The sequence below is a fragment of the Mercenaria mercenaria genome, chromosome 17 (assembly GCF_021730395.1).
Source record: "Mercenaria mercenaria strain notata chromosome 17, MADL_Memer_1, whole genome shotgun sequence".
NCBI classification, from domain to species: Eukaryota; Metazoa; Mollusca; class Bivalvia; order Venerida; family Veneridae; genus Mercenaria; species Mercenaria mercenaria.
Genome location: NC_069377.1, coordinates 7,625,654 through 7,639,482, shown reverse-complemented (window position 1 = coordinate 7,639,482; position 13,829 = coordinate 7,625,654). Strand labels below are relative to the sequence as shown.

Genomic DNA, 13,829 nt, shown 5'->3' with positions numbered 1-13,829 from the left:
CTTCGAACACGTCCGCTTGAGACGGGCACCCAGCCCGACACATCCTGCTGACACAAAACCATCATCAATATGTTACGTGTTGGGCATTTCATTCATTTTATGGTTCAAATATGAAAAAATGACATAAATAGGCCTTCCATAACGAACCGTGATATATCAATGAATTCAAGTCTCTTTTTCGCAGGACAGTTATGAAGGCGTCATAATTTATAATTGACAAAACAATACTATATGCGCTGGAAAAAAAAGACACGACAAAGCAGGAACGTATCCCTTTAACTCGACAACTTTTTTCACAAGTTTATTATGCAGTGGATTGGTAACAATTTGGATAGTGACTGAATAGTTCAGGCTGAATTTTGTTCTTAGGTAGTTGATATGAGACCGAGAGTAATAATGGTTAGCTTTTTGCGAGACCATTTATTACCAGAATGTTCAACGTAACTAAGAACGAAAGATCTTTGATGCTGGCTCGTCTCGACGAGCCAGTATTACGATAGGACTTTACTATCAAATCTACCTAAAAGGCAGAACATCTCCTAAACCTGGCTCTCAGCTTTTTACTTTCATTACAAATGCAAGCCAGCAACCAAGAAAACAAAATAGCGTTTCCTTTACGAGAAGTGTCCAATCGAAAGCAGGCTTACAAAAAGTGACCAATCGAAAGCTGGTTTACGAAAAAGTAATGTAATCCACATAGGCCGCAACCATCTTATATTAATGAACACAAAGAAGCTCAATGACACGTCAAGGACCAATCTATGCAAGTAGAAAATGCATCGATTGCTGTCCCTTATTGTAGTTGTTGAAATTATGCAGAAAGATTCAGATTGCTCCTTTTCTGGAAAAAATGAATGAATATACGCCTCAGAACTATGTAGACAAGATTTCAAATAGTAATAAGGCAAAATGTCAAGGCGTTATCAACACAGAATACAATACCCTTCGTTCCTTTTCGGTTCTTCTTGTTTAATTTTTCGTTTGTTCCCTTCCTTCCTTTTCGGCTCTTCTCGTTAATTTTTTCGGTTTTTGCAACTCTCTACACTGGAGGTTCCCGCAAAAACGCAAAAAAAAAGAAAAAACGTATTTATATTACGCTATATGGTATCCATCGCCATGAATGTACAAGAGAGAGGAAGTTGGTTTTCTTTTTAATGCTAAGCAAAAAGCAAGGGAATTTCTGGTAAAATGCTCACGTTCAGGCATTGAACACATAACCTGTGTACCCACAATAAACATTCTACCACTGACCTATCCAGGCATCACAGGCCCTATAATTTTCACTGGCATATCACTGTGCTTCATAACTGCCCTGTTAGAACAAGAGCTAAGCGAGCCACTTTCTAGCTTTTTTAAAAGCTAAACTTGTGTACATATACTGGTATACCATCGAGCAGTTACGCAACAACGAGAAAGTGTCCATTGTATATAATAATAATAATAATAATAACTTGTGTAGTTGCAATAGCTGGTTCTCAGCTTGCCAATGAATTTACAATTCATCGCACAGAAAGCCAGGTAAAGGCCTCCATGGGATTCGAAAGCTTCGGTCTATTTCGTTGTTTTTATGCAAAATTCTATCACATTATGACCCGCCGAGACGGACCGGAATTATGTCAGACCGGATTAAAACAGAATGTCGAAGACCATAAGAAGAATGGAGTTTCCTTTATAAATCAAACAATTAAATACTAGTATTTACCTCTCCTCTGGAATATGATAACATATGTATGCCTCCGCTATGAGCTGACAACATGATATGTATGTATGTACGAGAAGTTTGACAGGGCAAGGTAGTTATAATTCTTCAAAATCATTTAATTTTGCATTCCGCTTGATTTGTCCTACAATAATGGACAGTAACAATAATTTCAAGCTCATGTGCCCAGTGCTATATATCTGATGGTACGAGGTACTAGTATTAAGAAAACTAGGGAAAAATGAAATGACCGATGTCCCTGGAGTAGTTATTGCATATATTGACATGCACGAATACAAAAAGAACTGCAGTCGTTGCTAAGTCAACATTTTGGGTATGTATATACATTTGATGTGCCATGTCATGTCCAGCTGGTCACGTGGGCGTGGTTGTTTGACGACATAAGCTGAGTAAACTATTTGTCCAGCATACCTCAATATGTTTGAACAGGAACTGTTTAAACATAATTAAACTATCAATGGCCAATCTTTGACCAAATACATGAATGGAGAATTTTGAAAATATTTGAAAAGTAAACAAAGTGACTACAATTACTAAAATTAGATTTCAAAATGGTTACATTGAACCATTCTCAAGTTTTACGCCCACAGCATAGATATTGGGGTCCTTGGTGACCACCTTTGATGTTTATCAAACAGCAATACAATGGGCACAGTTTTAATTCTAGTTCTGAAGTATATACGCCATGAAAACAGTATAACATAGAACCCAAAAGAAGCAATAAACAATCTCAATGCATACATAGTCCCCAACACATACCGATGCACGACATTTCAATTAAATCATTTTATCAACTACGGTGAACTGTCGAATTTGCTTAAAGTTTATAAATGAGCCGCACCATGAGAAAACCAACATAGTGCATTTGCGACTAGCATGGACCAAGCATGGGCTTTGAAAGCGAACAGCATGGATCTTGACCAGACTGTGCGGATGCGCAGGCTGGACTGGATCCATGCTGGTCGCAAATGCACTATGTTGGTTTTCTCGTGGTGCGACTCAAATATTTTAGCCTCGACATTGTTTGCATGAAATATTTGAATAGAAATATCAAAAACAAAATTATACATAGTGATAAAAAAAAACTTGAAAGTTGAATACAACAAATGCACCACACAACGCAGTGCTGGTATTTTGGTATTTGTTCATCTAGCAACTATTGGTACAACAACATAACATCACAGTGAAATTTTGTGGTGTGTTCATTTTCAGCATTTGATGGTGGAAGACCCCGGTGCTCCTCGAGACATTGTTTCAGGTATGGGAGAGCACTTTGGTAGAACCACTGCCCTTCCGTAAGCCGGATGGATGGCTTTGTCAAAGGACGAATTTGACACTCCGAGCTAGGTTTCGAACCCACATAAATGAGGAGTGCAACAACTGACGTCAGATATCGTACACATTCGAGCCATTTTCTTCCTTTTTGAAGAGCTACATTAGCGCCGCTTACTGGACTTCCATTTCAAAACGGGATTGTTTTAGGAAGAAAATATCTGTATTATTAAATTCTACTCAAAATTAGCAATTTTTGTTCTTCTGTTGTAACTTGCGCTTCGGCTCAGATTTTATAAGCTAGACCATGTTCCAAACATATGTTACATCTTTATTGGTGATAAGCAGACTGTTTAGACGGCTGATAATCTGGATAAAATTATATTGAACCAATTGTTTCTGAGCCACGCCAAAAATGCCGTCATGTCCAATTATATACGATATGATATTGGCAGTTATTCATCTCTTGTCAGAATCACCATCTCGAATAGAATGTTGCTGGATATAACTGTCTATGCACCATACTTCTTGACTTTCTTGCTAACAGAATGAGTACCGTTTTTGATAAGATTTTTATCTGTTCTGTACAAGCGCCACAGAACCTTTGGGTCGAGAAAGCATTTGTTCATGCTTTGCTCGGGATGGCGTTCTGGAGTTTTCTAAAAATCTCCTACAAACTGCCGTAGATTGAATGAGTTTGTGGGCAGACATCCTAAGTTTTTAGGGGGAAAATGTGACATATTTTTTCAGAACGTGACTCCATCAAGCCCAAAGCGTTGAAAAAAAACTGCGCTCCGGAACCCAGCTTCTACGATATGTGCAAAAATGTGCAAATGATTTTAACCATTCAAGCCAAGATAAAGACTAGTTACTATCAACAGGTATGCGATGACAAATCAGACAAAGTCCAGTAGTTTAATCACACAGAGGGACAAACAGAATGAAATTTAAAACCGCAATCACATGAGAATGGCGGTAGTGAAGTGGTAATTACTGAATGGTCAGTGGTCATTGTAGAGTGGTCAACACTCTCTTGAGGACAAACTACCCGTAGAGATACTGAGTCATGGTACTTGAAATGCTTCACAGTGTCGCTGAATCATGTAGCAGGTCGTCGTCTGCTGTTGACTATATTGTTCAGCGAAAAAAAATCTAAGATTGGTGGCGGAAAAAGAAAATGGCGCATATGGGTTATTCTTTTTTAGGTAATTTAACGTTCGAAGCCCTGTCTGAAACTAGTGTAGCATGTAAGGAAGCTGGATAGGACGGTTGTTCTACGTAGGTAAACTCCCGTGCCGCCTGTCCAGTTGGACACATGGTGACAGGACCATAAGTCACCATAAGACCAAAAAATCTGTTGACGTGACATTATACTTATCCGACGAAACAAACATATATAATATTCGTTATAGCGGCGTCCCGCAGAAATGTGATAAAATATATAATTTGGTTAAACTTGTGTTTTGATTGATACTATGGATCATGAGCTAACGTTATGACCTGTTTTTATATCAAATGTTGCTTTAAATCGAAATCAAGGTAAATTTGACCACATCAATCACGTCCTGATCTAAAATTAATCTGTCTGTTTTTCAATAAAGGGTGAAAAATTTGAAGTGATGTCAGAAAGCCAATTGTATTCGTTTGTTAAAGGCGGGTCGCCATTGTTACTTTGAAGTCTTATTGAATAAGTAAACCATTTCAAAGACATTAAATGGACATTCCAGTTTTAAGTTGAGAGATGTCGTAAAAATCGAAGATGCCCAAAATAAAAGAAAAATGAGCGAAGAAATTCTCGACACGTCGACCGCATTATGAAAAAAAAGTATCGATATGTTATAATTTCGTAAAGAAAGATGGTAGAAATTGATACGTGTACGAGTAGATGTTTTTTAAAACCCTTACCATGCTAAATTTCTAAAATCGATTGGTCCATCATTCAATTTAGGCAGTACCATTTATTAATAAAAGGGGTGTTCAATGAAATTTTACTGACTGAATAGCGAAGAGCGCAGACCATGATCTTGGTCTGCACTGGTTGCAATCATTTGCCGCCAGCAGGCTAAGGGTTAAAAATAAGAGTCTGCCGAATGGATTCACCAGACGTACGGGTGCTCGTACACGTATTGAAACCTCGAATTCTCTTATGAGACGGTGTAGACAAATGCGTCAGGAACAAAACATATGAGAATGTGGAATGTTGTTTTATAAATATTCTTGCTTAATATATACACTGGCATACGAAGCTATTGTCTGGAATGAAAACTTGTAAAATGTCCAAGAAAACTTCGTGGGAATGCATACATGGCCTTTCACTTAATAACAAACGCATGTTGCACCTGACATAAACAAGAGTGATCCTTCAAATTTTATTATATTAAAGGCCCTAGGTATTATTTTGTTGATGTTGCGCTGCACACAAGAGATCAGCGTCTAAGACTATCGACGTACAACTTTCAGTTTTCTTTAAGGCTTTGTCTTAAACTTGTGTTATAGTTTGCTGTTTTGATTTGATAGGCTATTTTATTGATTATATAAAGAAATCCGATTACCTCCATTTAAAAAAAAAAGGCGTTTTGTTACTTTGAAACAAACGTTATGATTAATTTCTGCATTTGGATGATATATGTGTCTCTTTGAAACATGTCACAAAACCAGAGATTAATATTTAAAAATGTTACTATAGTAGGAAATGAAAGCTATTATAATACCCTCAAGTTTAGAAAAGATATACATGCACATGTTTTTAACCTGGTCTATCCCGAAATTTTCATAATTGTTCATCAAATATAATTTCATGTACACGATAAATCAAGTATGATAAATTCGCCGCGAAATTACTATAATAATTTTGTTTTGCCGAATGCTGATGTTGTTTTTCTGATAGTTAGTCATTTTCTAATAGCTTTTATGATAAAATCTGCCGAGTAAATTAAACCTATTTTAAAATGTATTTAAATTGAATGCACACATAGAGCCGATGATGGCGATAATTTTCTTTTTATGTTTTCGAAATGTCATTTATTGCAAAAAGCCATCGACCCGCGGAAAAGTTTATTTGAAATTTATGTTGTGAGTAACGAAAGTATTTGAACACGGTTTGATATAACTAGTAAATTTGTTTGTTATTGGTATTATAACGTTACTAACTATTTGACAGCTCAACACTTTAAACATTTTGAAGACCTTGTTTTTCTCCTGTGAGGTCACAGTCATGGTGGCGTAATAGCAGTATTTTAAAACGTTTTTACCCCTTAAGGGATCAGGACTTCGATTTTTGATCGATTGAGAGTTATATATATTTTAACACAGGAGTAAGTTATCAAGAACTGGAAGGCGGGCGCCGTTTGACATGTGGACAGTGTATCTTGATAGATTTGATGGACTTTATGACATTTCTTGTGTTTGTAAATAAAAAATCTATTGATACAATTATTAATGACTATTGTTTTTTTGGAAAAGTGATACTTGCTTAATGCATTATCGGACACTCAAGGCATGTATCATGCATTGTACACCAATGTCTTAAACATGTAACGGCGTTTCCGACAGTCGCACGCTATTTTTACACAAAATTTAATTTATTTGGAGACATGACTTTGTGAACTTTTGATCTTTTTGATGTGGATTTTGATGTTATCTTTCGCTTGGAAACTGTTCCATATATCATAATACGGATCCTATACGCAAAAGGCGGACTTCAACTAGTCATTTTGGGCATTAATTTAAAGGAGTTTTAGTGCTAACGATGGGCTCGAGCAAGCAACACGTGGATATTGAAGGGGATTATGTGGTTCTGTGTGAGGATGGCTTACAGTTTAGCACGTGCTCCGAATCAGAGAAACCACCGGCCAAAACAAAGAGCAGACGACGGGTATGTAAATTAGTTTGTTGTTTCTTTTAAACTGATTTCGACGAACTCTAGTATCATTGACTTGCTTATGATAAAAAGACGTTTAGTCGGTTAATATGATACAGACGACTGTGAGGTTATAGATAAATACTCAAGTCACTGGCCACTTATCACGAGGTCAGGGGTTCGAAGTCTATGAGATGATACCATACTGCTTACAGTAAAGAAAATTGATTTGACAGCGATTTAACCAGCATCAGCTATCAGAAATAGTAATAGTTAAGTATATGCCTGCTGAGAAAAATAACACGCTGTTTGTAACATTCGACCGTTCAGAACTCTGGTATATTTCACGGTGCAAATCTAGTAACCTATAAATAACATCAAATAGACCCTTAACGTGTATAGGAGACGTCACGTGCGAACGTTCAATGGTAAAATCAAAATTATCTGACGTGCAAGGCAAACGGTCAGTCCTGATAATATAACCTATTCATAGTTGTTGGTCTTACAGTTCATTGTATATTTTTAGAGCTTTTCTTATACAAAAGTCTTGTAGGACTGTAGCCATGTAGGACTGTTCCAAGTATTGACTTCAAATAGCTAGATTTTCCTTTTTCTATGTTTTTTAACGACATCAGACTTGCTGAAACTTTGCATGTACACAGCGCACATGCACGACTACAAACGAATCTGAGAAATGTCGACAATATACTAATATAATGAGCAGTTTTTTTGACAACTTGAATATGTGACGCTAATTGCATGCATAAACTAGTTAAACAAGCATTAACATGTTCAATTTCAATCATTCTGAAAGTCTATTATTGTCCTCTAAAGAAAGTTTTATAAAAGACTTTCCATTTCTTGTTTTTATTCATTATTTTCCTGTCATTTTTTCTGTACGTCATTATTAACTCTTCTCTAATTTCCTAATTACACAAAACCACTTTGAAGTCAATTGCCCAACAAATCACGCACAATTACAGAGCGCACGAGAGCGCAAAGATTTTTAAAGTTATGTTAATAAAAATGACTAATTGATTTAATGAACTTCAAGTTGTTGAAGTCTTTGTTCGCTAGATGAGTGTGTGCTTTTGTGCAGTTTCGAAAAAAACTTCATTATGATACATAACAATAAAAGTCAAAATATTTTCTTTTTTTCTCAATTTTACCATTCTTTGCATATCTCTTATCAATAATTTTGTCGTATGAACATTCCTTGTTAAAATATATTTTTTTCACGTCAGATTAATTATCTCCGATATTTGTTGGTGTAGGAATCTCTTAATATACTTCATTTATCCATACGTCCGTGCGGACTCTTAAAGTTTCAGTTGTTAAAATTCCATTCGACTTATGTGGGCGTTCGACTTGTGTTGTTCGAGTTATCCCTCTTCATATCCCAGAACCGATACACCTTTCATTGAAAGACGCAGTGTCAAAATACTGTGGAATATAAAGAAGGAGGTTGATGGATGTATGTTCGAAGGGCGGAGTTTAAGGACAAACAAAAGCTGCTGGTTTGAACACTCTTGCTTATATGAACCGCGCCATGAGAAAACCAACACTGTGCATTTGCGACCAGCATGGATCCAGACCAGCCTGCGCATCCGCGCAGCATGCTGTTCGCTTTCAAAGCCTATTGCAATTAGAGAAACCGTTAGCGAAAAGCATGGATCCTGACCAGACTGCGCGGATGCGCAGGCTGGTCTGGATCCATGCTGGTCGCAAATGCACTATGTTGGTTTTCTCATGGCGCGGCTCATATATACTTTATGCCTACAGCTGTACCGTTGTGTCGCTGAAATAAAAAAAAAAGTTTGAAACATGGTGGTGGTAGTGGTGGCAGATAGATATTACGGTTTCATTGACGTGCCGTATGGATACATGTCTGAATCTTGACTTTTGTGAGTGTTGTTGCGCACAAGGTTCCTATATTAAACCATCTTATGCAAATGTTCGTGCCCTCTTAATTCGTGCTTGTGAATATTTTTTAAATAGGTCTTACAATGAAACTATATATGTGGAGTTTCTTCAAATGTGAAAATGCATGTACAAGAATCAGGTTTAGGGGTTTTGATACTTTTGAAATCCCAAACAAAGAGCCATAATTATATTGAGGTTTTTGTGGCAGCGAAACAAAATGCAATGTAATGTTAAACATATGTTACCTTTTGAATGACTTTATTACTTAAGTAATCTTTAATAATATTTTCATTGCGGTTAAATAGTTTTCTCATTAAGTGTTTATCGGCGAAAAAAATCAAGCTTTGATTTTTGTACTTAATACGAAGTTAATTGAAGGTCTGTGATCAAATATTGACTTTATACGGGTGGTGTCTAAAAGCAAGAGATTTTATGAAAGAATACACTACGATGTTGAATTCAAAGTAGAAATTGTAGAGGAGTCACTGAACTTCGGTCTCAATACGAATCCATTCTTCAAAGTTATGATTGTATAAAATCGTTTTAATATTTATAATGTAGAAGTGCCACAAATAAACACGGGCGTTACAGACGAACTACATTTCAATAGTCTCGGCATTAAAGTTAAAAATAATACTTTCTTCTACTTTTGACGAAATTTATAAGCCGCGATACCCGGTCTGAAATGACACGAAAATTATTTCTTGACCTTATCAAAATATAGCGTGAAAAATGAGTGAGCAATTTCTATAACTATGTTATAATAACCTTACAAGAATGTCAGGGCCACACACTAAATATTTTAATATCATAAAAAGTATGAAAAATGTTTGGCACGAGCCAAAAGCAATACAGGCTGTCATTACATATAATTGAGGCAAAATTTATGTTCTGTTTGTCACCATATAAGTATGGTTGAAGGTATCAAACAAGTCACTTTCAATTGCTGTAAACTCATAAAATGGTAAAAGGTTTGAAAAGTAGGTACGGGCAATAGGTTAGTTAATAAAACACTGGTCGCTCGGCGGAGGGGGCGAGGTGTTGGGGTGGTCAATGTTAGGAAGCTAAACAAACGGGTGTATGAGTGTCACTTTAACAGTTTTAGGAAAAGTACAAAATATAGAGCTGAAATAATGAAGAGTCTCCAATTTTCAAGGAAGGCAAATAGAGTAAACACCGTCTTACGTATATAGCTAAGCGTTTTTAGAAAAACAAAATATTTCAGAAGATTTTTTATACAATAACGTTTATCAGTTTTTTTTGGTGTTAAGCTTTGAAAAGAACTGAAAACGCAGTTCGTGTTAATTTGTTAAAACCACGCCCCGTCGAAACGTAAGAAACATTTTCATAACCAGTGTGTTTTTATTACGTATATTTATATTTTTGTGTGGTCGCTGGGGCTCAGTTTCACCCAGTCATTAATGGGTTTCACAGATGTGTACCTTTAAGATCTTACGGTTATAAAATTTATTGGAATTTTATACATTTTTGTATATGTGAATTTTGTAGATTTTCACATAAACATGTTTACAATAGCCCGTTAATGGTTCTTCAACAATCCTATTTGCTGTGACTCGTTATAAGTTTTGTTTGTTTAATTCAAGACATTTATGGTGTAAGAATGACCATTAGAAGATGTATTAAAGGGGAGTGTTTGTTTGTATTGTTGACTATGGTTGACGTTTATAGTTTTCTTAAATACTATGGTTTCATACTCATTAATGATTTTTAAAGATGATTCATTGCCATTGTGAGTTATTGTTCTTAATATCTTAAGAAAGGAATGTTTTTATCTACATGTTTAGGTTTTGGTTCACTTACTTGTGAATGTATTTTCAGTATGTTTTGCGTACTTTATACGGCCGAAAATTTTGTATTTTGCCGGAGTTTGGCGAAAATGACCGAGAAGTTTTGACTGGCAAAATATCTATTTTCCCTGGAAGTGTTAATGTATTGCTTTTCCTAGAAAGGTTATATCATGCACTAGTGTTTTCTTCGGAACTAAATATTTTTCTCTAAAATTAGTTATAAAAGGTCTTTTCATAACTTGATGATATATCGGTACTAATACAAATACCGTTACATTAAAGTTACAAATCTTCCCTACAGAAAAATAGAAATGTGAACTAATATCTTACGCAAAGATCTGATTTTATCGATGACATTTTCAATCAAAGTTTTTTCCCGTTGTTCAAAGTCTTTCATTAATTTCTTAACTGTACTTAGCCTCGCTTAATGTTCCTTAAGTGAAATTTAATGAGAGTTTTATGTGAATTTGTAACGTAATGGTCAATTTAAACCGTAAGTGGTTTAAAATTTAATTATCAAACGCCTCCGCTCTTTATTTTCTTCATTCTTTAATACACAGACTTTAAATTTTACATTCATTGAAACATTTTGCTTTTGCGGCGGTCTAGCGGTTCAGGTGTTGACCGCCCGGCTGCGAAATTACAGGTTCGAACCCAACTTGGGTAACGACAGAGCACTTCCTCATGCGACACTGGTACTGGTGTCTTTCATCATAGTCGGGCTAAAACAAAGTCAACAGATATTTTAGTGTCTCACTTTTCTTCGAAAATTGAACCCAAGCCTTCTTAAAGACTTGTCTGAAAGTATCGTCCATTTTTTAAAATGTATCTTTCGGTTCAACTTCTATACGTAAATATGTTTTGATTACTTTTTTGTCAAAATGTATTAGTACTTCAACCCTGTTTTCTAAATTTGACCACATACTTTACACGGTACTGGTCTACTACATTTTTGTAGTTGTTTGTCTCTTAAAATAGTAAACAAATAAATGTAGTAAATAAAATATATATTGAAGGAAAATTCTTAAATGGTATGAACGGTAGGTCAGCACTCTAAATATTTGCAATGTAACATGCCCTGTCCTGAAAAATAATTGAAAAACAGGAGGTTTAATACGTTTGAATTTTCCTTTTTTTTACTAAAGGTGAAATTTAAATATTTGCATTTCAATGTTTGTTTTCCGACAATAAATCTTTTCATCTATTTATAGAATTACGTGTTCAAGTCCTTAACAAATGTGTTAGGCGATAAGTCAAAATTTAAACATCTATCAATATAGAAACTAGGGCCTAATATAGGCAATGAAAATATTTGGATTAAATCAATTATGACCTGTATAGATATGTAAATATATGTTTAAATTTTAAGAACAGATGGACGTGAGAAATATTACATAAAAGCCATGACCCGACATGATGAATTTTCTGTGTAAGCTGAAGTATGGATTACATTTAAAGACCCACCACAACCTAGAGCCCTACTTTTTCCTCATGCATAAACTTCATGCAAATCATTCTGATAATACTGGTATAATACATTTATTCTACAAGAAGACAGGTGGAAAATGTGGACCCTTCCTGAATGAATGTGTTTTCACAAATTCATCTGCGAACTTATTCAGTCATAGTTTTATAAACATAGAACAATAACTATATTACACTGCAGAAACAAAACTTACCCGTATGGTATAAACTCACCTTATACATCAAGTACTGTGCATACTACTACAATAAATTAATGATATATTTAGACATTAAACACGTTGTCTTGGCCTAATATATACCACTGTCAATTTGTAACTAGATACTTTTTATATGCAAACCAGGTATAATTACCATCATGGAAATGCAAAAGAATACAGTAATTTTGTGGCGCGTCTTTAAACAAAAGCCCTATCTTAGCACGAGAAGCACGTGTAAAGAAAGTATTCCAAAATTTTATTTGAATTCAATACAGCGTATAGTCTAAGAATGCGAAACACATAGCCATGCAAAATAACGATATTGTCACACTGTTTTGTAATGTCACCGGTTTAAAAAACAGAATGATTGCTCTGCAAAATGATGCTACTATCAAAATAACATGACAAAATACACTTGTATATCATTTGTCTTACAGAAGCTTTAAAGGTGAGCAGTAGTCTAGTGGTTAAGGTGTTGACCGCTCAACCCGGTGTCGTAGGTTTGTCACGACCATGCTCTCTCATATGACACCAGTACTGATTCCTTTCAGTGGTTCAGATAAGCTTAAAGCTTTCATCACAATCGAGCATGAAACTGAACTAAAGAACCTTTTGCCTAATCTTATGTAGCAAATCGACCAAAAAGGCTGCATTTTACCCTTAGCCTGTTGGCGGCAAGTGATTCTGCCTTTACGACAAGTGCAGACCAAGATCCGTGCACTGTTGGCCATTCAGTCAGTATCGTTTTAGTAAGCACCCCTTTTAACAGTTAATGGTGCTGTCCAAATTGAAAGATGGGCAAGTTCATTATAGAAAATTAGCAGAGTAAGTTTACATTCTGTCTAAATATATATTAGAGATATATTCACATTTTTACACTGGACTTTTTTTCGCTCTTACATAATGTATAGACAGACTTCTGTTTAGAAGAATGAACATGAAACAGACGTGAGCAATAAACATAAAGATTCTACCTGTTTGATTCAACATCCCGTCAAACAGTACTGTACCATCAGGCAGAATTGTGAAACATTATTTCTACTCGACCGAGCATTTTTTCGTAAAATTGAAATTCTCTAGAAATCCTTTCTTTAACGATTATTGCAGATTTAGCATTATCTTACTGCAACATGCAAATTTGCAAGGTATTCTTGCAAAGTAAAGATCCTTGTAATGAATCAATATTTACAAAAACACAGTCAACACTGTCTGCAAAGACCACCTGAAGGGAAAAAAGAAGCAAGTGATCTTTGTTGACAGGCGGTCAGTCAGCAAAGGTAAATTTATTTCATTTATGGTTAAACTGGAAGACAAAATATTGGCCTGTATATGCAATTTTTATAGTTGCTAGATGCCTTTATTCGCAAATGGTCCGAGTGTAACTTCTGTTGCTTTTTCGTTCACTGTTAAGTATACCTTGCTTAAAGTCTTCACTGGCACGACTTTGTATTAAAATACAACGTTCTAATAATGAGTCCGCTGCATGGTGGAGTTTACTAGAAATTAAAACTCATCATTGAATTTATTGAATAATATTACCCGAAACATATTACCCGCAGAACATG

General features: G+C 35.4%; 1 protein-coding gene across 1 annotated transcript in view; it reads left to right on the top strand.

The window, feature by feature from the left end:
• The first annotated feature begins 6,145 nt into the window (after positions 1–6,145).
• Positions 6,146–13,829, top strand: part of LOC123536386 (ras association domain-containing protein 10-like) — a 29,068-nt gene continuing 21,384 nt past the window's right edge. Inside the window, exon 1 of the mRNA XM_045319531.2 lies at positions 6,146–6,866. Within this exon, the coding sequence (XP_045175466.2) occupies positions 6,741–6,866 (126 nt within the window). The 5' untranslated portion in view covers positions 6,146–6,740. The remainder of the gene's footprint in view (positions 6,867–13,829) is intronic.